Below are 27,180 nucleotides of genomic sequence, written 5' to 3'. Positions count from 1 at the left end.
CTAGGTTTCACCATAAACTCTTGAGTCAGGATTTTCAGGAATGGGAATAGAATTGGTTCTCATCAAGTGGTTTGTAGGCTGGCTTTGAGGACCAGACAGGTAATTTTTATTTTGTTAAACAGCTCTAGCAGTGGGAGACTATAGCTTCCCATCTTTTCATTTGCAGTACAGTAGGACATTCCTCTGGTAATCAGTACATTCTGATATGTTTACTTTTTAGGCATATGGTAGGATCTCTTGCTTTGAATTACACCAGGCAAAGCACATGAATCAAATGCCCAAGATAAAGATACAGGATCCAGAGAGATGGCATCTTGGCTTTCTAAATATAACTGAGTTTAAATTTAAAGCCTCAAAATGCTTCAGCCCTCTGAAAGCTTATTCTCTCTCTGTTTAGTGAATACCTTTAAGAATTTAAAATAGAAAGGCTCAACATTTTTAGACTGAACAATCTTTTGAATTTTTCATATTTCATGTATTTTGATAAAAATGGCTTAACCATGTAACACGATTTAATATCATATGCTTTTGTCATTTTCATAAAACCAAATCTATAAATTGGGAAAAAGTTTTTTATTAGATCACATAATTTGATTTGAGACCGGAAATTGTGATTAAGTTATTGAGCAAAGTAGAGCAATTGAAGCTTCAGAAGTATCCAGTAAGTTAATGACAGACCCAGAAATAGAATCCTGTGTTACTTGCTTGGGTTATGATTTGGTTTGAAGAGGGTGGCCTGTGATCTGTTTACATAAATTGCAGGAAGTAAGGTTTGGTGTTTGGAAGAAGCTATAGCTCTGTGATGTTTGGCCAAGAAACTCCTCTCCTCCACATTTACCACCTGTTTGACACCAGACCTAAACTATGGTGGGGAAANGAACCGCGAGATCATGACCTAAGCGAAAGTCGGACGCTTAACCGACTAAGCCACTCAGGCGCCCAGTCTTAAAATAGTTTTAAAAGCTAATGCTGATTGTTGGTTGGCATGCATTTTTAATCTTCTGTTATTTAGAGAATAACAGGACCTGGCCTTGATTTTGTTTTAGGAGAAGAGAGGTGTAACCTAAGTACTTGATTTGTAGATACTAATAGAATGATTTTCTGTAGAATTTAATATAAAACATTTTTTTATGAGTCATAAGTGTATCTTCATTAAACATGTTTAAGCAATATGTAGTATGGTTTGGAAACTGTAGAGCCCACCAGAAAACAAACTTTCCGGAACCACTAATGGTTCAGGGGGTTATAGATTTGAAAATAATGGCTATTCAAGTGTTGCTTTCTGGTGAAGTCATTACTTTTACTCTCCCCTTTCTGTTCTAGTTTGGGAGGTTGAGGTGGCTCCTGTGGTACTATCGAGGGAAGCAGGAACTTAACAGAAAAAGAACATTTGCATGTGATGGAGTTCTAAACTCATTTTTTAAAAAAGCTTTATAGAGGTAGAATTCATATATTGAACAGTTCATCTATTTGAAGTGTGAAATTCAATGTTTTTTAATGTATTCAGAGTTGTGTAACTATCACTGTAATCTAATTTTAGAACATTTTCCTCTCCTCTGAAAGAAACCTGATACCCAGCCAGTGTCTTTTACTCCCCTACCCCTCAACCCTGAGAAACTACTAATCTAATTTAAAGTTTTAAAAATGTTTATCGTTTGAGAGGGAGAGAGTGCATGAGCAGGGGAGGGGCAGAGAGAGAGGGAGACACAGAATCTGAAACAGGCTCCAGGCTCTGAGCTGTCAGCACAGAGCTCAACATGGGGCTAGAACTCACAAACTGCGAGATCAAGACCTGAGCCAAAGTTGGATGCTTAACCAACTGAGCCACCCAGGCGCCCTGAGAAACTACTAATCTAATTTAATGTAACTGCTAATCCATAGTCTAACATAAATTTGCTTGTTGATGGAAATAGAGTCATATAGTCTTGTGACTGGTTTCTTAGCATGTTTTTGAGGCTTATACGTGTAGCATGTATCATTCCTTTTTATTGCCAACTGTTCCACTGTATGGATATATAGCACATTTTATTTGCCCAGTTTATTAGCTGATGGGCATATGGATTGTTTTCACTTTTTTGCTATTATGACTTAATGGTGCTAAGAACATTTGTATACAGATTTTTCTGTGAATGTGTTTTCATTTTTACACTCTGTATCTTAGGAGTGGAATGGATGTGTCATATGGTAATTTTGTGTTTAACTTTTCAGTTAACTGCCAAACTGTTTTCTGAAGTGATTGCACTATTTTACATTTTTACTACTAATATTTAAGTTTCATTTTCTCCATGTCTTTGCAACACTTGCTATTGTCTTTTTTTTTTTTATTATAGTTATCCTAGTGGGTGTGAAGTGGTATTTCATTGTGGTTTTGATTTGCATTTCCTTGATGACTAATCTTTTCATGTGCTTATTGGACATTTGTAGATCTTTGTAACTTTTATATTTGGTTATTTTTTAAAATGCTGTTTGTTTATTTTAGAGGGCGTGGATGAGTGGGGGAGAGGGGCAGAAAGGGTGGGAGAGAGAGAGAGGGAGGGAGAGGGAGAGAGGGAGGGAAAGAGGGAGAGAAAGAGAGGGAGGGAGGAAGGGAGAGAGGGAGAGAGAATCTTAAGCATGTTTCACACTGAGTGTGGAGCCTGACAGGAAACTTGATCTCACATCCCTGGATTCATGACCTGAGCCGAAATCAAGAGTTGGATGCTCGACTGACTGAGCCACCCAGTCACTGCACTGATCTTAGCCATATTTTGCAGTCAGATGCTCTACCGATGAGCTATATATCCAGATCTTTGCCTATTTTTAAATTGGGTTATCTTTTTATTATTGAGTTTTAAAGGTTCTTATATATTCTGGATACTTGTTCTTACTGAGGATTGGTCCTAAATTTACGTGCCTTGAAGTAGGGAGAAGCATTTGATGGATACAAAGACAGCAGTTAAAAGGTCTGGTGAATTTTCATTCAGATCTTTTTTTATTTGAGAGAGAGAGAGAGAGAGAGAGAGAATATGCATGCACGCACGCACATGAACGGGGGAGGGGGTGGAGGGAGAGAAAGAATTCCAAGCAGGCTCCAAGACAGGGTAATGGGGGGATACAGTGTGATGAACATCTGACATACTCTTCACCCTTCCTGATTTATTAGTCTGTTCTTTACTCTTCTTGACCTTACTGTGCTTTCCATTTACTTTCATATTATACAATTTGTGGCTAAACTTGTATTTCTGTCTCCTAATTCTTAACCCTTTTGTAGTCTCTTTTTTTGCTTTCACTAGGCCATAAAACCCACCCTCTATAGTATTAATGATACTTTGTTAAAAGCCAATGTTTTCTGTGTATGTCCATCTTAATTGACATGTAATAACATTATTGCCTTTCTGTGCTTTAAATCACTTGCAACCATTAAGTGATTGGCTTTCTTTCTTTCTTTCTTTTTTTTTTTTGAATTAGTTCCTTTTCTCTTAATTATCTATTAGAGTTTTTCAAAGTTAAGTTTGGTGTCTCGTTTTCCTTTAATGCTCCCGTGGTGAATTGATCATTCTCACATGATTTTAATTGCTCTCTGAGAGCATAGGACTCAGATCTCACTTTTTTTAGCTCAAGCTGTGCCACTGCCTTTAGGTTTAGCTGGTGGAGTAGAGATGAGCAGCTGATTGCTACTCAGCAGGATTCTTGTCCCTTTACTCCTTCCTCTGGCACATTTCTTCTCTTGAGGCTGATTAAGACAGGTTATTTCTTTGACTGCTTTAATAATTACCTGTGACTAATGGTATAACAAGTCACAGTGCTCAGTTAAGTAACATGAGTCAAAGGGGTTGTTCCTTCATGGATGCTAGTGAATTTTATACTTTGATATCTTTTGAAAGATAGGTCTGAGCTAGGAAGTGAGGGAAAAAAAGAAGGAATAGTCTCTTACCTCTAGTGCTGTAGCATTTATTTTGAGCAGACTTTTAATTCTTTTCTTCTAATGTTATGCCAATGCTTTCATTCAAGCTATGCTCACAGGAACTGATACATGAATCTTCTCTTTTGTGGAGATGAGGAAACTAAGCCTTAGAGAAGTTAACAGTATACCTAAGGCCATAATTGGGATTCCAATCTGGGTCTTGACTCAAGGTCATGAATGTTGTTACGTTCTTTGTAAACTATAAGGCATTCTATCCTTGTGTCAGTGGGAGGAAGGAGAATAAGAATTAAGATAATTATTTGGGAGCTTTTTCAAAATACTTAGTCCCATTTCACCTCCTGCTCCCACATAATGCATTATTATACTGCTCTTATTTTGTTAAACATTTGCTTCCTAAGTGTAAATAGTTTGTAACTCAGTTTATTTTATTAAAAAAAATTGGGGTGCCTGGGTGGCTCAGTCGGTTAAGCGTCAGATTTCAGCTCAGGTCATGATCTCATGATTCATGAGTTTGAGCCCCACGTCGGGCTCTTTGCTGACAGCTTGGAGCCTGCTTCAGATTCCGTGTCTCCTTCTCTCTCTGCCCCTCCCCTGCTCGCACTCTGTCTCAAAAATAAACATTAAAAATTTTTTAAGTAATCTCTGTGCCCACTGAATTCATGACCCCAAAATCAAGAGTCACACATGCTGTACTGACTGAGCCAGGCAAATGCCCCTGTAACTCAATTTAATATACACTTGAAGACTGCTTATGTTAAAAGGAATTCCATACTTTTGTGTTGCTAATGGTATATAGTACAGTAGCTTCTACTGGAGTATATTCAGTGAAATGACTGTTTTTTACTACCAGTCTGCAGTCATTCTGCACAGATTTTCTTGCATGTTGGGTTTTAAAGCATTTGGAGAAAATTCTAGGTACTTTGACACCACCTTAAGCTGTATAAATTAGGGATGTAATTGAATTAGTTAATATAATTATTCAGCTGTCGTTGGCTTCAGAAATATGAGCTTGTAATTCAGAGGACACTGAGACTTTCTTGACTGAACTGTGAACCTTAGCTGCCTTTTGTGAGATTTCCATGTTGCTGATCATTTGCTGGGTAGGGAGAAGATTGGCAAAACCCCAGCCTGGGATTCACCATTTAGGAGCAGTTATCTGGATTAAAAATGGAGAAAACTGAAAGGAAGGCTAGAGCAGATGAGAAAGATATCTAGGAGCTAGAGTTGGTGGTAAATGGTAACTAATTGGGGATCCTAAAGGTGTTGATGCTTGGGGGACTCAGAATATAAGATTCTTTTCCCTTGGCTGATTTCTGAACTGAGGAGTTTAAACAAGAACAGGCAGTTGAAAAAATGAAATGTTAGTGCTTTTAAAATTAGGTGTTGTTATTATTATTTTACTAATTTTGTGCTAGTTTTGTACAACTGTTGCTGCTGTCTAGTGCCAGAATACTTTCATCATTCCAAAAAAAAAAAACCCAAAAAACAAAAAACCTGGTAGCAGTCCATCTGCATCCCCCCATTTATGGTCACTACTAATTCTGCTTTCCAAATATGTGGCCTTTTGTGTCTGACTTCTCTCACTTAGCATAAGGTTGTCTATGTTGTAGCATGTAACAGACCGTCATTCCTTTTTATGGCTGAATAATATCATATATTATATGGATATTGTGTAGATCTGCCACATTTTGTTTATCCATTCATCAGTTGAGCATTTGTTTTATTTCTGTTTTTTTTTTTTTTTTGCTATTATAAATAATACTGCAATGAACATTTGTGTGCAAGTTTTTGTGAACATGTTTTAAATTCTTTTGGGATATGCACACACCTGTGTGTGTGTGTGTGTCCATCCATCTGTTCCCAAGAGGATTTTTAATATAGACATACACACATACATACATATGGTAACTCTTTGAGGAGTTAGCTTTGTTTTTGCTAAAGCTGATATTGTTGAATATTGTAGAATGTGGTTCAGATTTAAAAGCTCACTTTCCACATTCTCTATCCCCATCTACCTAATCTAGACCATGGAATAGCTAACCTGGTATCTAGATTGTTGGGGTCAGCAGAGTGGGTACACCCAGAGCACTGCCTGTAGAGTCTTGAATGTAGAGTCCTGGAGTTACCTCTACCTAGCTAGTAACCAAGTTACTTACCTCTTTGGTGAGTAGTGGGCTAGTAGAACAGGAGTGTTTAGAGAAGTCAGTCATTCCTCATAGAAATCAAGAGTTGGAAAGAAGTGTTCTGCTCTAACAAAGGCAAAGAAAGGAGTTAGGCTGGATGCCATTCTTAGATAAAAGGATTGTATCATTTTATGATAGGAAATACATTAAAGAAAGATGATGAATTTTGTTTTGGAAATGACAGATTTGGGTTTCAAGGATGGAATGTTATTAGATATTTATGTTTGGAGATTAGGAGATTGATCCCTGCTGTACATAGATTTGAGATTCATACAGGTAATTGAAATATAGTAGTAGTTAAATCAGTAGAGAAAAGTGTCTAGTAGTTACCATATTTGGAAGTCTTGGAGGTTTTGATTCTGCCAGCTGATGTTTCAACTGTATCTTATTCTGAGTGGCTTGTTTTCTTCTATGTTTTGTGACCTTTTTCCCTCCCTCCTTCTGGGTTTTGTGATTTTCTATTGTGAATTTATTTATTTTGGAACCTTACCTGTGGAAATTCTTCTAGGCCTAGAACAAAGGTAGATTTCCCAGAGAGGATTTGCATTTCTTTTCTCAAGGATGGATGGGTGGCGACATTACCATTCTAGGACTACCCTTAAGAAAATTTTAAGTATGAAGCTTTTTATTTAAAAAATTTTTTAATTTTTTTTTTTTAAGTTTATTTCTGAGAGAGAAAGAGAGTGTGAGCAGGGAGGGTCAGAGAGAGAGGGAGACACAGAATCTGATGCAGGCTCCAGGTTCTGAGCTAGCTGTCAGCACAGAGCCCGACGCGAGACTCGAACTCATGAACTGTGAGATCATGACCTGAGTCAAAGTTGGACGCTCAACCAACTGAGCCACCCAGGTGCCCCCGTATGAAGCTTTTTAAACCATAACCTAGTGAGCGTCAGCTTGTGGTTATGAATATCAGAGGAGTTACTCTTTTATTGCTATCATAGCCCCCCATGTCCTTCTTGGCACTTAGCACCAAAGTTAAGAAACAGTTTTCCTTGCTATTCTCTTGGGTAATACCTGGACTTTGCCGCTTGTACCTTGGGTCCCATTACACCTTATAAGTGCAAGCTGAAAGTTACAGGGTTTGGCAAAATGCCTCGAAGGTGAATGAAAGCTGGTTTCAGTACTCTGCATACTTGGTTAGCTTCTTTCTTATACTTAGTTTTGGGCAAGATTATTGATTAATTTATAAAGATTTTTAAAAGATTTTATCCATTGTTAAAATTTTCAAAGTTGTGTTAATTAAGCTGTCTAGTCTGTCATTCTGGCAGAAAAAGAAGTGCCTTGTTTCTGTCCGGTGTGTGCAGTAACAACATTTAGATTCAGGGAGTTCAGTCAGCCTCTAGGTTAAAGGTTATAAACTTGGGACAAAAGCTGATGTTTTGTTTGGTCTGCATAGTATTAAGAAAAAAAATCAGGAAATTATAAATAAAATTTTGGATACCTTGCTTCTTTTGAAAAATTACTTCTTAAAGGGGCACCTCGCTGGCTCATTTGGAAGAGCATGCAACAACTCTTGGTCTTGAGGTTGTGAGTTCAAGCCCCATGTTGAATGTACAGATTAAAAAAATATAAAATCTTGAGGGCGCCTGAATGGCTCAGTCTGTTAGGTGTCTGACTTTCGCTCAGATCATGATCTTGGGTTCGTGAGTTTGAGCCCCGCATCGGGCTCCGTGCTAACAGTGTGGAACCTGCCTGGGATTCTCTGTCTCTGTCTCTCTCTTTCTCTCTCTCTGTTCCTTCCCTGCTCACACTCTGTCTTTCTGTCTCTGTCTCTGTCCCTCAGAAATAAACATTAAAAAAAAATACGTGTATATGTGTGTGTGTATGTGTATATATGTATGTATGTGTGTGTGTATATATATATAATTTAAAAAAATAAAAAAATGTTCTTAGAATATTGGGTTTACAGTCCTGCTTAGCAGTAATTGGCTGGAACTGGGAATAGTAGCTGATCCATCCCCTGCAGCGTGAACATGTTTTCTTTATAGTTGTACACAGTCTCCACCGTTTGTGTAGGTATGCAAATGTGTATGCTTATATTCATTCCAGCTTCTCTCATTCATATTACCTGTGGACACTTGTGGCTCATCCTTGTGCCAGGTAGTAGTGATAATAGATAATTTTACATTTGTTCATTAATTTATTTAATTCTAACAACAAACCTGCAATTTGTCCCTGATGAATAAATAAAATTATATAGGTGGTATTTATCTCCATGTTATCGATGAAGAATCTGAGGTTCAGTGAGGTTACATAAATTCTTCAAAGTCTCACAGTAGCACAGTAGAATTTGAACCTAGAACTTCTATTCAAAACTCATCTGTTCAAATGCTATCATTAACTTTTTTTTTAAATTTTTTTTTTTAATGTTTTATTTATTTCTAGGAGAGAGAGAGAGACAGCGTGAGCAGGGGAGGGTCAGAGAGAGAGGGAGTCACAGACTGAAACAGGCTCCAGGCTCTGAGCTGGCAGTCAGCACAGGGCCCGACGCGGGGCTCGAACCCACGAACCGTGAGATCATGACCTAAGCGAAAGTCGGACGCTTAACCGACTAAGCCACCCAGGCGCCCCTAACTTTTTTTTTTAAGCAATGGAACTGTTCTTCAGATGAAGTCTTAGTGAAGTCCAGTATATAAAAACAGTAAAGATAGCACTGCTTTGATTGACGAATAGATAAAGTGGGAACAATTATGTGAGGATGGGAACCTGCATACTCAGCTCTTTGGTCTCCTTTGGGCACTCTCTGCAATCCATGGGAATCTACTAAATAGTTTGGACACAGTCTCTGTATATCATAAGCATAACAATTTGTTAAATTTTGAGTTTTCAGCTCCTTTGGATGTTAACAGTTCTAGTGTACCTATTTCTCTTATGCTCTGGTATGTTTGTCTTCTTCAGTATAATTCCTCTTACCATTTTTGATTCATATGGGTATTTCTTCAGATAGTGGTGAATCTTTTAGCCTCCTATTTGTTTTCAGAGTGTTTTAATTAGAAATGAGTCTTATTTATAGTTTAATTTACTTCGGAGCTTCTAATAACTAACTCTTCTTTACTTTTCAGATTCTCTTTGTGGCCAGATGGGTTTGTATGGACAGGCTTGTCCATCTGTAACTTCATTAAGGTCAGTACTCTTCTTTTTCCTTTTTGGAATATGTAACATTTTAAAAGTTATGCTGGTCAGATCATATTAGAATGAATTTCAAGGTGAGGTTTATAATAAAATATTGTTGGTTTTGTCAGACAGTGCTGTGTGATGCGTTGGGAGATTTTCCTTACAGATATTTGTGATAATGTGATATAGATCTAAATTTCCTTATAATGAATTTACATATGTTCTTGTATATGGAGTAACAAAATTTTTATACTTTGTCATTCTTTTAAAAAAATGATTCTGCTTTCTACTTGTTTTAATTAGAAAATACCCAGTGAATTTTGATTGCCTTTGTGTAGCAGGCTAAATAAGACTCTGCTAGTTTTTATCTCTTTGTAAATGATAATATAAACATGAAACCTAGATGATCATCATTTACAATAAGTGTAAAAAGTAGGAGCTAAGTTACATACAACTTAGTAGTTTTAGTTTTTTTTTTTTTGAAGTTGCTAGGTCCTTTCTACAAATTAAATCTTATGTGAAATCCAGTGAATAAAACAGATACATACAGGATTTTTTTTCTGCTTGCTTGGGCTTTCATGTTCTACCCCCACAGTTGTCCCTGAGGGGTTGTTGCGGTTCCTAAAGAACAGTCTGAAAAAATAACCTAAGTCTAATCTGGTAATTAAAATCTTTCAGACTAGCATATGAAGTGTTGATGGCAGCATCATGAACTACATGTAACTGCTTCAGCTAGTGCATCATTTATTCAGCATATGAGCGCCTAATATGGTGTCAAGTACTATTCTTAATGCTAGGGCTGTAGCAGTGAATGTAACAGAGCAAAATCCTATAATCTGGAGCTACGTTCTGGTGAAGGGATGATTAATAAACAAGAAGTATTTTTTGGTATATATGGTGCTGAAGTGAGCATAAAAAGTATGTTAGTGATAAGAAAGGGAATGGGAAATATAGGGGTATGTGTTATTTTTAGATAGGGTAGCCAAGGAAACCTTTACTGAAATGGTGACAATTGATGACCTGAAAGAGTGATGGACTCTTCTACTTTGGGTGTGAAATATAAGCATTCCAGGCAGAGGGAATCCAGGAACTGGTAGAGCAGGAGAATTGCCTTGTGTGTTGGAGGGACAATGAGGAAGTCAGTGTGGCCAGAACAGAGTAAGTGATGAGAGCTGGGATTGCTCAGTTTTGGAGGGCAGAGGGAGATAGAGGAGGGATAGAGAATTGTTAGAGCCATGAATGTGAAGTCATGGAATCCTTAGGATTGAAAGCAGTTCCGATTGTCTGGAATGCCACAGAAGAAAATGAAGTTGCATTTTTTGTACTTGAATTTTCAGCAGGCCTAGGATGGCTGTCCTTTATCCTCAGTTAGGAAAGCCTTACTCTTTGCCATTATGGCACTTCTTTCCCTGAGAATGCATCTCCAGCTTGAGGAAATAGATGGAAGATAGTTTTTCTACTTTGTTAGAGTCTGTGTGTCCTCTGCCCATACCTCCAAACAAGGCATACCTATATAGCTCCGAATAAAACCTTTTAAAAAAGACTATCATCATTTCTTTAATTCCCTTAGCTCCTTTGGAACTAATTGACTTAATGTTATTACTGCCCAGTATGATGGGTGGAATCCTTTTACCCTTTTTTTTTGAATATTTAAAGCTTTGGGTATGGTCATATTGGAATGTTTTTCAGATTTTGGTCTTCTGTTGGTTAGACTTTCTTAAAGTAATTTTAGTTGTGGAATATGGTGAGGTAATCCTATACTAAAGTCATGGATTGAGATTATATAAGCCCCTTTATTTGAATTTTTACGTTAAGGTTTAAGGTTGCACGTGACATTGGGTTAGGAATAAGGTATATCTAACTTTTGTGCTTGGTAGAATTACAGAATTGGAAGGCATGATGAAAGAAAAGAGATAACCTTGAGTTACTGATAATTTGATAATTTGTAACACTGTGTAACAATTCTTGTGCATAATCTAGAATCTTTTTCCTGCATAGAGATATAAATTTAGCATTAGTATTCTGGTGTCTGAGTTGGGTTATTTAGTAGACTTATATACAGCTTTCATTTCTGTAATATTCTGCATGGTCCCATTTATGAAGCAGAGAGTTCCTAGTCTTTNCAGCCTTGAATTTGATATAAGGAAGAAAAGTATGACTATTTTTTAATTTTTTTTTTTACAAATAGTTTATTGTCAAGTTGGTTTCCTAAAGTATGGCTATTTTTTGATGGTGGTGGTGGAATAGAGACAGAATTACCTAAAACCACAAAAATTTTAGTCTGCTTTTCCATAGTCTTCCCCAAACCAGAAATGACCTCCCCAATGACAGTGTCCGAATAGGAATAGAGTCAGAACTCTTAACTCAAACTCACTGACAAACATAACTCTCTCGTATGTACTACCTTTATATGTATCTTGAGCTTTACTATCTGTATATCTAGAAAATGGCTAGCCTCAAAACAGGAAGTATATGAGTTTGTGGAGAAGAGCTGGATATGTGTCTGAGAATGAGAAAATGGGTAGGTAGGTAGGGATTTGTAGGCATAGGTAAGAGTGAGAGTGGGCCTTTTAGTGTAAATGAAGGTAGGGGGTGAAATGAAAGTATGTGACATTTAAAAATTTGTTGGGTAGGGAAGGGTAGTTAGTAAATGGATTATGCCCCACTTCCTTAAATATTTAGGCTACTAAACAAGTATTGTTTGGTACATACTCAGTATTTAATCTGAATATGTTAGGATTACTTTTAAAATTGCATTTGCTATATGTATTAAAAAATAACGCATTTTATTGTAGAAAATTTGGGAAGACAGATAGAAATGACCATTTTTAATGTCTTCATATCATGTAATACTATACTGATAAGTATTACATGTGAAGTAGAAAAAGGCACCCCATGTTTTCTTTAAAAGAATGATTGCAAAAAATTTTGTAGGAGTGTGGAGTTTTCTCTTGTCCAGCAAGAGAGCAGATGCAGAATTGAATACAAGAGAGGCTAATGTCTGGGAGGAGGCAAGAGCCCTGAATAGGGGTTTCAGCTCTGTATTTATTGACCTCACGAGATATTACTATGGTGGACGTGAAGAAAACAAATCTTACACACATGAATGTGAGAAAACAATCAGATAATAATCATTAACTCGTATGTGTAAGAAGCAAGGGATCTGGGGGGGTGAGTGGAGTTTGTGATCAAAGTACAATAGTATATTTGCGTCAGATGGAAAGTAATTTTACTCATGATCCCATTACAGTATCTCACTAGCTAACCTTGGGTGTTTTCACCCTGTGGTGGCAGCTTTCAGCCCTAAGGTTTTGTTTTTGGTTTTTGTTTTTGTTTTTCCTAATCCTTTTATGTAAGTAGAACCTATTTCCCCACAATAACAAGGTGTACTCTTTAATTTTAACCAAGTTGGTTTTAATTGATGCTTTTTCTTTGCTTGTTACTATAGCATTGAATATTTACAAGTTACTGTAACAACATTGTAATATGTATAATGAGACTTTTTTTTTTAAGTAGTTTATTGTCAAGTTGGTTTCCATATAACAGACTTTTTTTTTTAATCAGGGTGTTGTCAGGAGGCAAAAACCACACCACTTATTTCAACAGAGATACTTTAACAGAATGTTAACTAGGTAACAGAAAGGATAAGAATAAAATTCTAAGGATCATGGACAGAGACATTTCCAGAAGCATCTACCCAGCCCCAAGGGCTTAGAGACGAAGGGGAGGCCTAGAGACTTAGAGGAAGGGTCCTGTAGAACCAAAACTCGTTCCTCTGAGGAGAAGGCACTGTGTGGCTTGTGCTGGTGTCTGAGTTCAAAAGAGGGGTCCCTTGGGTTTGAGACTCAGACCCCTGAGGAATGGGTATTGATTGGTGCTGGGTGTCTTTCAGTGGGGTTTGATGAAGATAGTTCCACAAGTGTTGGGAAAACTATAAACTGGATTCACTTACTACTGGGGGGAGGGTTTCTTGTTGTAGGAGTGAAGTCTTTGGTGGGGTAATGGGTTCATGAAGCTTAAAGAATAAAGTGGAAGGCACCAGTATCTTTTTCCATCCCCAGGGTTGTGGTCCATCTTTAAATGCTCCCTCTTGGCAGAACCTTATGGGAAATCACCTGGCAAAGCACATGTGGTTTACAGAGTCCCAGTTCCAGCATCATTAAGGCAGATTGGGAAGAAGGGCTAGGGGTTTGGTTGGAGCTGAGAGGCAGTAACTTAATAACTTGTTCCAGCAAACTACTCAGAAATAGGATATAAAAAGATGTTTTTTTAGGATCTATCTATAAGATAGTTTCTGGCGACACTTCCTAACTTCTACCTGAGATCTCTTGTTGTGGGTTTTTTTTTCTTTCTGTTTTTACCCCTTTTTTGCACTTCCATTTTCCTTTTTGTTATGCCTCCCCCTTAAAGAGGATTATTGATCCAGGCTGTCTGTTTAGGATATACTAGGAAACACATAGGGATATTTTAGCACCAGAAGAGCTCATGTGATAGCGTCCCAGATGTATTTCCCATCCATCAGTTTCCTCATTTCCTCCTTCCCCTTCTCTTGATATTGATGATCCTGCTATTTAGAATGGCCAGAGAATGGTAGATTTATTTTAAGGCCTCTTGCTGCCTTGTTTCTAGTAATAGGCTTGGTATTGATAAGGCAGCTCTGATACGTAGTATTAACATGAAGTAGCTACAGGCTTAAATCTCTGCCATATATTACTCATATGATCTTAGGAAGTTGTTTCACTTTTCCCAATTTTGCTGTAATAGGGTTATTAATGCTTATTACCTCACTGGTCTTTTGAGATTCGTGGGGTTAAATGTATACATAAGTCATGTGGCATGTTTTTCCCTCTTTTCTCTTCAATAGTAGGAAGCAAAAGGAGTCTTCATTTTTAGAATAAAAGAGGACAGATTTGTATCCTTTGCTGTCAGCTCAAGAACATGGGGGGCTCTCTTTTCTCCCTTCTATTTCCCCTTCACTCTGAATTCTTAGATTCTAGAGTATCTACCAGTAGCGTTCAGGTTTGCAACTGGCCTTCAGGCTAAGGATGTTTGCTGACATTGAATATCATATGTTTGTTATATCTATAATTTTATGCTGTTAGGTCTCTCCCACACAGTGGCAAAAATAGCTTTTGCTAGGTCATGCCATAGTTATCATTGTTACCATCTTTAAAATTTTTCTTTTTTAATTCTTTTTTTTTTAATTAGAGTGAGTCGGGGAGGGGGCAAAGGGAGAGAATTTTTTTTAAAGTTTGTTTATTTATTTTGAGAGAGACAGAGTCAGTGTGAGTAGGAGAGGGGCAGAGAGAGAGAGAGAATCCCAAGTGGGTTCTGTACCGTCAGGACACGGCTGTTCGATGCTGGGCTCGAACTCATGAAACCATGAGATCATGACCCCAGATAAAGCTGAGAGTCAGACACCTAACTGAGTGAGGGCACCCCAAGAGGGAGAGAATCTTAAGCAGATTCCATGCTCAGTGCAGAGCCTGACCTGGGGCTCAGCCTTATGATCCTGGGCTCATGTCCTGAGCTGAAATCAAGAGTTGGGCACTTAACCAACTGAGCCACCTTGGCGCCCCTCGTTGTTACCATCTTTATCAAGCTTTTTGAGGAGATTGATAGAATCTGTTAGTTTGCGTGTTAGATGTGGCATATTCTAATTAAATGAAGAGTAATGAGGTTTGCTCTTAATTTTGAAAATTAAAGAAACTTTTCTAAACTGTATTTTGAACTTTTCTGGCTTAAAAAAAATTTTTTTTCAATGTTAATTTATTTTTGAGAGAGAGACCAAGCATGAGCAGGCGAGGGGCAGAGAGAGAGAGGGAGACACAGAATCTGAAACAGGCTCCAGGCTCTGAGCTGTCAGCACAGAGCCTGATACGGGGCTTGAACTCAGGAACAGTGAGATCATGACCTAGGCCAAAGTTGGATGCTTAACCAACTGAGCCACCCAGATGCCCTTCTGGCTCATTTTTTAAAGCTTTACTGTCTGGTGCTCGCTTAGGCAGCACATATACTAAAGCTTTACTGTCTGATATAGTAGCCACTAGCTTCATGTGGCTATTTAAATTAATTAAAAATTAAAACAAGAAAAATCAGTTCTTTAGACACACTAGCCATGTTTTAAGTGCTCAGTAAGTACACATGACTAGTAACTATTATACTGGATAGCCCACAGACATTTCCATTGTTATAGGAAATTCTGTTGGAAGGTGCTGGCCTAGAGCATATTAAATGTAATTTAATCTTTGATTTAAGATGACTGAATATCCTAGGGCTTCCATTTCTCAGCATTAGGTATTGAAGAGTACCATTGATTAGTCATTGATTTAAGGATATATTATTAAAAGTTACTTTTGTGACTGAATATTGACTTTAGTAGCTAGCATTTATGGTGTTCTTACTACTAGACCAGGCCTTATTTAAGCATTTTAAAGTATATTAATTAAATCCACCCCCCAGCAGCTCTGTAAGATTGATACCATTATCTTCATTTCACAAATGAGGAAATGGAGATAGAAAAGTTGAGCTTAACTGAAGGACATGCAGTGAATAAATGGACAGAGCTGGGATTCATTGTACATCTTGCTCCAGTACCCATGCTCTTAATCACGAAGTTCTGCCTCTTGACTCTCAATATTTATCATCATTTGAGGCTTTTTCTTAAAATGAGGGATGTAAAAAAATATTCCACTTAATTGAGGATATTCTAAAAAATAATTGTAAAAGGGAAATATGAATGCAGGAAACTGGAAAAAGGTGATAGAAAACTGGTGATTTAATTTTGAAATCTGTTGTCTAAAATTGAAAAAAACATCTTGTTATGAAAAGCAGCAGCTTTTTTTCCAAGGAGAGATGGTGGAGAAATTTGAGTTGTCATGAATTCATATACATGGGAGAAATAACATCAGAGGTAATAGGGAATAAGAAGCATCAGGAGGTATACTGGCAAAGTAAAAGAGGAGGTAAATATAAAATCTGTGCCTGTCAAAAGTGTATATGGTATAAAATAATACTGAAAAATAAAATATGATTTGATTTAGTAAGCTTATTTTAGTCAAGCTTTGCTTGGCTGCAAGTAAAGGAAACCAGCACTGGATATATCAAAAAAGAAAAGGAATTTATTTGTGGAGAATACTGGGGTATTTCACAGAACCCAGGGATAGCTGGATCTCTTGAGAGTAGAATTTAGGTTCTTAGGAAACTAGGCAGTATACTCTCTTTTCTTTTGCTTTTCTCTGATTGTAATTTATTTCTTCATTTCTGCAAATCAGCTTTCTTTCTTTCTGGCATTTGGTCATCCCATACCTCTCAAGTTCATAACTTCTTCATTCAGGAGACCAGCCCCAACCTCTTCAGTCCTAATTCTGAATTCCTAAGGAAGAGAATTCAGGTGAACAACTTAGGTCAAGTATTTATCCTGGTTCTCATCCTTTAATTTGTTGTTGTAGTACTCATACAGATACGGTGTAGAGAAGATTTTCAGGGTCCTGGTGTTGGAGACAACTCTGACAAAGGGCATGGTGAGCTAGGAAAAATACTACAGGAAGCGTCTGATATAAAGCAGCATGTATCCAGTGTTGGGTGAGAAGAATTAGGAATTCAAGAGAGGATGTTTTTAGGATTCAAACCCTTTCCTAATAGTCATGTGGGTAGTGAACAGGAGACTTGATTTCCACCTTCCTTTTGGAATAGAGTATCTTTAGAATTGTGAATTTGGAATTGGACTCTTACCCAATTCTGTTTGACAGATACATACTGAATCCATACTCATTTTGTGCTTATAGCATTCAAAATTCTCATAGAAACAACAGAAGAAAAGGACAGTAGAAAGATGATTTTGCCCCATACTGATTCTTACTTGAGAGCCTGAGGTATCGATAGGTGCTGATGATAGGTTCCTGTTGAAGGTTTTGGTGCTGAATGGAAATTTTAAGCATAGGAACCCATTTCCTCACAGTTAACACTCTTTCCACTCCCAACTGTCCACCCAACTTGGAAAGTAATATATTAGCTATATAAGAAGGTATAAAAAAAAACTTCCATGGAAGTTATGGAAAGATGAGACTGAGTAAGTAGAGCCTCAGAAAAATACAGTGCTTACTTTATTACGGGTAGGTCTATAGATAATTCAAAAAATAAAAACCTGAGAAGCCCACATACTGTAATCAGAGGATTACTGGTTTGGAAGCCATATAAAGTGGGGATAATCATTCGTTCTTTACCCTAAGTACAGATATAGTTATTTTTGCTATTGATACCAAGACAAAACCTATGGGGCTTAAATTCATAAAGGAAGATATTATTGGTTTTCAAATTGATTGTAGACATTTTAATGGGTATAGAGTGGTATCTCATTGTGATTTTAATTTGTCTTTCCCCATTGACCAATGATGTAATATGCTCACTGACTACTTGTATGTCTTTATTCATACTTTATGCACATTTTAAAACTGGATAGTTTGTTGTCTCATTGCATTGTAAGAGTTCTAAAATATTCTGGGCACAAATTTTTTTATTAGAGCAAAAAGGTTTTTAAATTTTCTGCTTCCAATTTATTTTTTTTAATGTGATTTACTCAAAACCACTGTGTGTACACACACACACACACACACACACACACAGTAAAACCTTGAATTGTGAGCAGCTTGTTCTGTTAGTGTTCTGTAAGATGAGCAAATGTTTCTAATAAATTTTTTTTAATGCTTTCACTGTTTTTTTTTGTTGTTTTTTTTTTTAATTCTGAGAGAGAGAGAGAGAGAGACAGCATGAGCAGGGGAGGGTCAGAGAGAGAGGGAGACACAGAATCCGAAACAGGCTCCAAGCTTTAAGCTGACTGTCAGCACAGAGCCCAACGCAGAGCTCAAACCCATGAACCGTGAGATCATGACCTGAGTCAAAGTTGGACACTTAATCGACTGAGCCACCCAGGCGCCCCTCTAATAAATTTAACTTGATAAAGGAGCAGTGTCTTTCAGTAGGAGTAGTATGTGATGTTGAACATCACGTGATCACAAATGAGCCAGTGGTTCTTCTCTCTCTCTGTCTCTCTGTCTCTCTCTTGCTGCGGGATTGTGGGTGATTGTCTCACGTGCTTGGATGCTGGTCTCAGGCCAAGGTATTTGGCAGAAATCTGATTTTTCAGAATGTTGGAAGGTGCCCACTTCTGACATTAGTGTATTTTTGGTCACTTTAATGCACCTATGGACAGTCCTTTGCTTTTCCATAAAAGAGTAAGCTTAGGATTGCTTTGCGTCATTCTAGGTCAGGCTGCCTGCAGATATAGACCCTTTCCTCTGCTGCCTTATTGCCAGTTACATTAAATACAGTGTATGACAAGAGTTTATTAATACCGTACTATAGTCAGTGTGCGAGTGTGTACAATGGCTCTCAGCAGAAAAAGGTTGAAAAGGAAGGTGGTAAGAAAGAGATGAATATGGTGGAAGTTCAGAAAAAAGTTGAGAAGTATGAATGAGCTATGTGAGTGGCTGAAATTGCAGGATTTTATAGGTCTACGTTGACCATTTGCACAATATTAAAGAAGAAATAAGGGGGCTAGATGCAACAAAAAGACTTGAGAATGTCAAAACAATGGCCACATTTTCTGGAAGATGTAGAGAAATTGCTTCTGGTTTGGATAAATGAGAAGCAAGTAGCAGGTGATACTGTGAGAGAGAGCTTTATCTGCAGTAAGGCAAAGGCCTTGTATATCAACCTTGTAAGTACACTGCCAGGTATGTCAACAGAAAACGAAGAAGGCTTTGAGGCAAGTAAGGGATGGTTTGATAACCTGAAGAGGAGAAATGGCATCTGTAGTGTTGTGAGGCACAGAAGCAGTCTCTGTTGTGCCTCACAACACAGAGAGGCTGCGAGTTTGGACGCTAAGGCAGCTGAGGCATTTGCTACCGAGTTCCAGAAGCTCATGGTTTCCAAGTGTTACCTGCTAGAGCAAGTTTTTAACTGTGAGGAGACAGGGCTTTTTTGGAAAAGATGCCAAAGAGGACCTACTTTACAGAAGAAGAGAGTACCCCATCAGAAGCCCATGAAAGACTGTCTTACTCTCTTGTTTTGTGCTAATGCAAGTGGTGATTTCAAAGTCAAGCCCCTGCTCATTTATCATTCTGAGAATTCACAAACCTTCAAGAATTGCAAGGTGCAGAAGAGCTAGTTAAATGTTATGTTGAGGTCAACAGTAAGGCTTGGGTCACTGCTATCTTGTTTATTGAGTGTATCAATGAGGCCTTTGGTCCTGGCAATGAAGAAACACCTTTTAGAAAAGGTGTCACTTCCAGGTGCCACTCGAAACCTTGCTGGTTATGGATAATGCTCCTGCTCATCCTCCAGGCTTTGAGGACGACTTACTGGAAGATTTCGATATCATTAAGGTCAAGTTTCTTCCTCCCAGCACCACTTCAATCCTCTAGCCCATGGATCAGAAGGTTATTTCGAACTTTAAAAAGCTTTATACCAAAGCACTGTTTCACTGATGCTTCAAGGTGGCCAAAGGAACAAACCTTATACTCTGTTTGGAAAAATCATTTCCACATCGTGAACTGCCTCAAGTTCATCAATAAAGCCTGGGTTGGGATCAACAAGACAACCCTCAGTTCTTCATAGAGAAAACTGTGGCCTGATTGCATTCTTGTACATGACTTAGAGGGGCTTTCTCATGAACAGAACCTGCCAGTTGTCGATGAAATTGTGTTTTTAGGGAAGACTATGGGACTGGAAGTGAATGAGGACAGTGTTCAAGAGCTGGTGGAGAGGGGTGCCTGGGTGGCTCATTGGTTAAGGGTATTACTCGATTTCAGCTCAGGGCATGATCTCATGGTTCATGAGTTAAGCCCTGCATCAAGCCCTGTGTTAGTAGTGTAGAGCCTGCTTGGGATTATCTGTTTTCCCTCTCTTCTCTCTGCTCCCTTCCCTGCTTTTGTTCTTTCTCTCTCTCAAAAATAAACATTAAAAAAGAGGGGGGGGTGTGCTGGTGGAGGAACATGGCCAGGAGCTGACCAGTGATGAACTGATTGATCTGTATCATGAGCAACAGCAAGAGGTTATGGAGGAGATCTCATCTGCAGAGGAGGAGGAGAAAAAGGCAGAGGAATCCCTCACTTCAGATAAGATTAAGGAGACTTGTAAAATGTGGGAAATGGTGCAAAATTTTGTAGAAAAGCACCACCTGAATAAGGCTTTAGCAGTGTGAGACAATGCAGTGTCACATTTTCATGAAATCCTCGAAAGGAAGTAGAAGTATCATTGGATAGGTTCCTTGTTAAAAGTTGCATGAAAAGAAAAAGATTCCATTGAGCCAGTAGGTAGCAGTGCTTCTGTTAGTGCTAGTGAAAGTCATCCTACACAGTAATCCTCCTCTCTCTTGTCTCTCTCACACCAACCATGAAGGTTTTCAAAGGTAAGTGCAGGTTAATTTGTTTACTTTTTATATTTTGTATTTTCTTTATTACAGTATTTAATCATTTTTTATGTGAATATTTTTGGGTTGTAGACGAATCATCTGAGTTTCCATTATTTCTTGAGAAATTTGCTTTGATGTACAAGTAGTTTGGATTAGAAGCCTGTTTCTGGAACGAATTATGCTCACAAACCAAGGTTTTACTGTATATATATTTAAAACAGTGTTATTGAGATATAGTATGATTTGATACACTTGTCCTCCCTGCCCCCCGTAAAATTATTACTATAACATATCCATCACTCCCAAGTTTCTTGGTGTCTCTGTGAGGTTCTTGTCACTTTTTGCAAGATACTAGTTGATCTGCATTTCTGTCCCTATACGTATATTTGCATTTTCTTGAGTTGTATAGAAATGGAACTGTATAGTATGTATTTTTTTATTTGTCATCTTCTTTAATTTAGCATAATTACCTTGAGATTCATCTATGTCGCTGCATGCATCAATAGTTCATACCTTTTTGTCCCATTGGATAGATATGCAGCATTTACTTGATCTATATTTGGATTGTTTTCCAGTTTTAACTATTACAAATAAAAATGCTATGAACAGTTATACGTGTGTCTTTGTGTGGACATATGATTTATTGTTGGTAAATACCTGGGAATGAAATGACTGGATTACATGGTAGGTTTATGTTTAAGAAACTGTCAAACTGTTTTTGAAAGTAATGTACCATTTTACATTCTCACTAGCAGTGGGTAAGAATTCCAGTTGCTCCCTATCTCTGGCAACACTTGATATGGTTAGTCTTCTAATTTTAGCCATTCTAGCAGGTATGTAGTGATCCTTTAGTGTAGTTTTAATTCGCGATTCCTTAATGATTAATGATGTTGAGCATCTTTTAAAGAGCTTCTTCTTTACCATCTTATATCTTTGTTGAAGTATCTGTTCAGATCTTTTGCCTGGCCTCCTCCGTCTCCCTCCCTTCCTCTTTCTTCCTCTTCCTTTCTTCCTTTCTCTCTCTTTCTTTCTGTCTTTGTCTTTCTCTCCCTCTCTCTCCCTCCCTCTTTCTTTCTCTCTTTCCCTCCCTTCCTCCCTCCCCCCTTTTCTTTCTTTCTCTCTCTCCCTCTCTTTCCCTCTTTCTCTCTCTCTTTCTTTCTGACTTTGTTGAAGTCAATGCCTCTGTACTGAGACAAAAGATTGTGTTTACATAAGCACAAGTTGTAACATTTCACAACTTTTAAAAGGAATGTCAACCATTACAACAATCATGCATATGCTGATAATCACATTTTAGAAGCATTTCAACCATTTCTAAAGAAATGCTTTTAACATTGTTGTATACAGAACTACTTTCAATAAACTGCAAAACACTGCTGAATTTTTCCAGTATGAACTCTAAACTGTCAACACAAAAGGGAGGCATAAATATTTAAATCTTTTGCCCATTAAAAAAATTGGGTGTTCTTTATTATTAAATTTTGAGAATACAAAGGACTTGAGATACAAGTCCTTCTTAAGTTACACGCTTTGCATTTTGTTTCAGTCTGTGGCTTGTCTTTTCATTCTCCTAATGATGTCTTTTGAAGAACAGAAGTTTTTAATTTTGATAAAGTTCAAATGACCAGTTGTTTTCTTTTATGAATTGTGATTTTTTTTTTCACGTCCTATCTGGGAAACATTTGCTTAACCAAATGTTAAAAAGATTTTCTCTCATGATTTCTTCTAGAAGTTTTATAGTTTTAGCTTTTACATTTCTGTAATTCAGTTTATAGGGTTTTGTTTATGATATGAGATAAGGGCCATTCCATGTTTTTTCATAAAGATAACCAGTTATTACAGCATCATTTTTTGAGGTTTTTCCTTTCCTAACTTGTCTTGGGACCTTAATCAAAAATCAGTTGACCTGTGAAATAAGTGAAAGGGATTAAGAGGTGAGAATTCCAGTTATAAAATAAATACTTCGTAGAGGTGAAAAGTACAGCATAGGAAATATAGTCTGTAATACTGTAATAATGTCGTTAATACTGGTGATTATACTTAGGTAGTGAGCACTGAGTAACATACAACATTGTCGAATCACTATATTGCTCACGTGAAACTATTATAGCATTGTATAACAGCTATACTTCAGTGATGCTAATAATAATAAATCAGTTGACCATACATTTTTGGACCCTGTTCTGTTGATTTATATGTCTGTCCTTTCACTGAGACCATTTGTCTTGATTACTGTAGTTTTTTTTTTTAAATTATTGCAGTTTTATAGTAAGTCTTGAAACCTGGTAGTTTTAAGTACTTTGTTGAGAAAAGAACCTGATAACCCAGTATTTGCTTAGTGATGAGTTAAAAGTTGGGGTGAAGAAAAACTTTCATATTTATAAATTGCCAAATAAGTTTTTATTTTTATTTATTTAATGTTTTTATTTATTTCTGAGAGAGAGAGAGAGAGACCGCGTGAGCAGCGGAGGGTCAGAGAGAGAGGGAGATATAGCAGGCTCCAGGCTCTGAGCTAGCTGTCAGCACAGAGCCCAACGTGGGGTTCGAACCCACGGACCATGAGATCATGACCTGAGCCGAAGTCAGGTGCTTAACCAACTGAGCCATCCAGGCGCCCCTCCAAATAAATTTTTAGAAGATGGTAAAGAGCTATGGTTTTCTTGAGCTTATGGAGGTAGTTTATGGAAGTAGTTTATTCCATTAAGAAAAGATTATATGATTTATGGAAGAAGTTGCCATGCTTAATGAAAAGAAAAGGGATAAAGTCTGTGTTAAAGTCAGCAAAGCTGAGAAGCTTTGAAGTGATGATGACAGGAAACAAAAAAACCAAATATGTAAAATCTTTAGGAGCCAGTAGCAGAAGAAGCAAGGTAAGTCTCTAGGCAGAGAGATTCCCCCAGGGTCCAATAAGTTTGAGCTGCAGTATCTTTTTATAGATTACTAGTAAACATTTTACCCTAAACAGCACTGGGATTTCTATGGAAGTTAATCCTCTTCAGACACTCTCACACCATGGAATGATAATCAGTATTGATATATTATGTACACTGATAATGATTGATGTGCTCTTAGAGCAGAAAGTCTGTATCTAGATTTTAATAGTTTGGTCAGTTGACTCATGATGAAATTCCTTTAGATTCTAGCTTAATTCATTCTCACTGATTTTTCAGAATTACCTTAATGAATGTGCCTTTGACTGGCATAGTTCTGTAATTTTTTTCTTCAGTGATTATTGTTTTAAAGTTTAGAATTGGGTGTCCTTTCCCCCCAGATCCCTCCTCTTCTACTCATTCTTTAAAAATTTTGGTCCATTTCTTACGAAAACTGAAGTCTGCTGTGTAACAGACTCAGTCTGATTTTTCTTTTAACCTAGCCATGCTTGAAATTATAACCAGGAGCCTAAAAGTAGACATTAGAACACATTTGTGATACTCTGAGAACAACTCTGACTCAAGGAATCTATACATATTGTAGACATTTCCTACTGTTAAACAGCTGTATGTCAGATTGCCTATTTAAGAAGAGTTACAGGAAATTTAGAGGTTGATTTTTGGCCTTTTCAAGTTCTGTGCATCTCATGTGGCCAGAGAAATTTAAATGGTTCTGAACATTTTAAAAAATCCACAATGTGGAACTGAATTCAGCTATATTTGTTGTATGCTGTACACTACAGAGACTTCATTGACAAAGGAGAAAACAAGCAAAGTTTTTTTTTTTTTTTAATTAAGATTCCTAATAGTTGTCATTTGTTGAATGTCTACTGTGTGCCAGGCATTAAGTCTATCTTAGGGTGTTCCACATATATTTTGTCATTTATTACTCAGAGCAAATCTCTGAGGCTTATAGGTTTGTTTGACTTGTTCAAGGATGCAGTTAATAAGTGGAAGAGTGAAAATTCAAGCTTTTTGAGTGACTTGGAAGCTCTTTTTTGATTACATTGTACTATATTAGAAACAGTGATCTTTAGTCTTTGAGTTAATGAATTATTATAACATAGTTCTTAAATTTTTTGGCCTCTCAAAAATTATTTAGTTTCCAAAGAGCTTTGTTTTATCTATCAAAATTTATTGTATTTGGAGTTAAAACTAAGAAAAAAATTAAAATATTTAGTAATTTACATAGATATAACAGTAAGTCCATGATATGTTAACATAGATAACATGCTTTAAGAAACATTAACTATATTTTGCAAAACAAAAAAGGTAAGAAGTTTGGCAATTGGTGTTACATTTTTTCAGATTTTAAAAACTGGTTTATTAGAGATAGCTAGATTCTCATCTCCGCCTCTGCATTCAGTCTGATGTGGTATCTATCACTCATCAGATAGCATCTGAAGAGCTCATTCGAGGATGAGAATGAAAAAGGCAGGTAACATCTTATAATGAAAATTGTTTTGACCCTTCAGATTTCCTGAAAGGGTGTTGGGATCACAGTTTGAGGACCAGCTGAATCATATTAATACCTCACATGTAGAAATTCAAGCCCTTTCTTCAGCATTTTCTGTGCATATACTTACCACTAAATGATAAGATGGGCTTAGCTTCCGTGATGTTAGCCCTCTGGCAGCACTAATGCCAAACTACTTGTATAATGTTGTGTGGTGGGTTGAAGCAGTATGGTTGTAGAGAGGTCAGGATGAATAAGCACTTAGTAAGACAGGATGAACCAGTGAATATGTGTTACTCAGAGGACTTTTACTCTATGTACATTTTATATATGTGCTTTAAACTAAGTATAAGGGGTATTAATAGCAGATTCTGTCTGGGTTTTTAAATAACAGCTGCAAAGATGGCTTTGGGTATTCTTGTGTTAAAGGGATTAGTGCTCATCAGTCTTTCCAACTACTCAGATTCCAGTAGGTAAGTGAGATTTAAATGCAAAATATAGTATTTACTTAATGACAAAATGTAGTTGAATGGTTAATGTCCAAAAATACTTATTTTTCCTTCCTGCACTGTAGAGCAGAAGATACCTAAGATGAAAATTACACAGAGAGCATAAAGATACCTTTTGACCGCATGATCCTTTAAGTTTGTACACTGAGTGGAGTTCTAACTATGTGTATGGCTTGTATGAATTTAAAATACAGTTTTATGAATTTAAGATTCTATTTGGAGATAATTTAGAGAAGAGCAGTAAATAGGGCTTCAGATTCAGGTCCTGTTGGAGAAGTTCTGGACTTTAAACTTACGGGAAAAGGAGCACAGGTTGTGTTAATACTGTAAAATATGTGAAGCCTCATCATGAATTGATCTCTGACCAGTTCTCATTTTCTTTTCTTTTCTTTTTTTTAAACATTTATTTATTTTTGAGAGACAGAGACAGATCATGAGCAGGGGAGGGGCAGAGAGAGAGGGACACACAGAATAGGAAGCAGTCTCCAGGCTCTGAGCTGTCAGGACAGAGCCCGATGCGGGGCTTGAACCCACAAACTGTGAGATCATGACCTGAGCTGAAGTTGGACGCTCAACCGACTGAGCCACCCAGGCGCCCCCCAGTTCTTATTTTCCAAGAGAGAATTTAAAGAAATTTTCTTCTGTGTAGCAAGGGAGAGGTAGATTAACCAGTTAAAACTTTTAATTTTTTATTTCTTTTTATTTTTATATATNGGGGAGGGGGGGAGAGAGACAGAGACACTGAGAGACTGAGACTCTTAAGCAGGTTCCAGTCCCAGCACAGAGTCATATGTAGGGATTGATCCCATGAGCCTGGGATCATGACCTGAGCCGAAATCAGGAGTGGGTGCTCAACTGAGTGAGCCACCCAGGCACCCCAGAACTTTTAATTTTTTAAATATTTATTTTTATTTAATATTAAAATTTTCTTTTAATTTTTTTAAATGTTTGTTTTTGGTAGAAGAGAAGCAGGAGAGAAGAGAGAGAGGGAGAGACAGAATCTGAAGCAGGCTTCAGGCTCTGAGCTGTCAGCACAGAGCCTGATGCGGGGCTTGAACCCACAGACTGTGAGATCATGACCTGAGCTGAAGTCGGATGCTTACCCGACTGAACCACCCAGGCGCCCCTGTGTTAAAATTTTTAATGTTTTATTAGAGAGAGAGTACGCATGCAAATGGGGAAGGGACGGGGAGGTGGGGACAGATGATCCTCGGTGGGCTCCGAGCCTGACATGGAGCTCAAACTCATGAACCGTGAGGTCATGACCTAGCAGAAGTTGAACAGTCAACTGACTGAGCCATCAAGGCACCCCTATTCATTTATTTTTAAGTAATAAATATGCCCAACATGGGGCTTGAACTCATGAACCCAAGGTCAATTGGAATTGCATGCTCTATCAACTGAGCCCCTTTAAAACAAACTCCAAAACCCAAAATGCCGTGAGTTTTTACCTTAGGACAGGTTGAGTAAATTGTGAACTTTTCTTCCCTTGGAGATCTTAATATTGTTGGTCTCCAAGATGGGTAATACCAGGACTTTAAAAATGACCCAGTGAGGTTCTTTTTCATCTCTGATTTTATGATAAATAGCTCTGAAATCACATAAGTTTTACAAATGGTGGTTGTCTCACTACTAAATCTCCCAGAATTTTGCATTAGTTGTGAATATTCT

The 27,180-nt window shown here is 37.5% G+C and overlaps 1 protein-coding gene across 2 annotated transcripts in view; it reads left to right on the top strand.

The window, feature by feature from the left end:
• FOXJ3 (forkhead box J3) overlaps positions 1-27,180 on the top strand; it is a 138,501-nt gene that overhangs the window by 10,916 nt on the left and 100,405 nt on the right. For both annotated transcript variants that reach the window (XM_077752010.1, XM_077752009.1), the window contains exon 2: positions 9,150-9,210. In XM_077752010.1, coding sequence (XP_077608136.1) covers positions 9,167-9,210 — 44 coding nt within the window. In that variant the 5' untranslated portion in view covers positions 9,150-9,166. The remainder of the gene's footprint in view (positions 1-9,149; positions 9,211-27,180) is intronic.

This window comes from Crocuta crocuta, unplaced genomic scaffold (genome assembly GCF_008692635.1).
Source record: "Crocuta crocuta isolate KB4526 unplaced genomic scaffold, BGI_CrCroc_1.0 scaffold367, whole genome shotgun sequence".
In the NCBI taxonomy this organism is placed as follows: Eukaryota; Metazoa; Chordata; class Mammalia; order Carnivora; family Hyaenidae; genus Crocuta; species Crocuta crocuta.
Note: the sequence above shows the minus strand (reverse complement) of the source record. Positions and strands in the feature narration are given on the sequence as shown.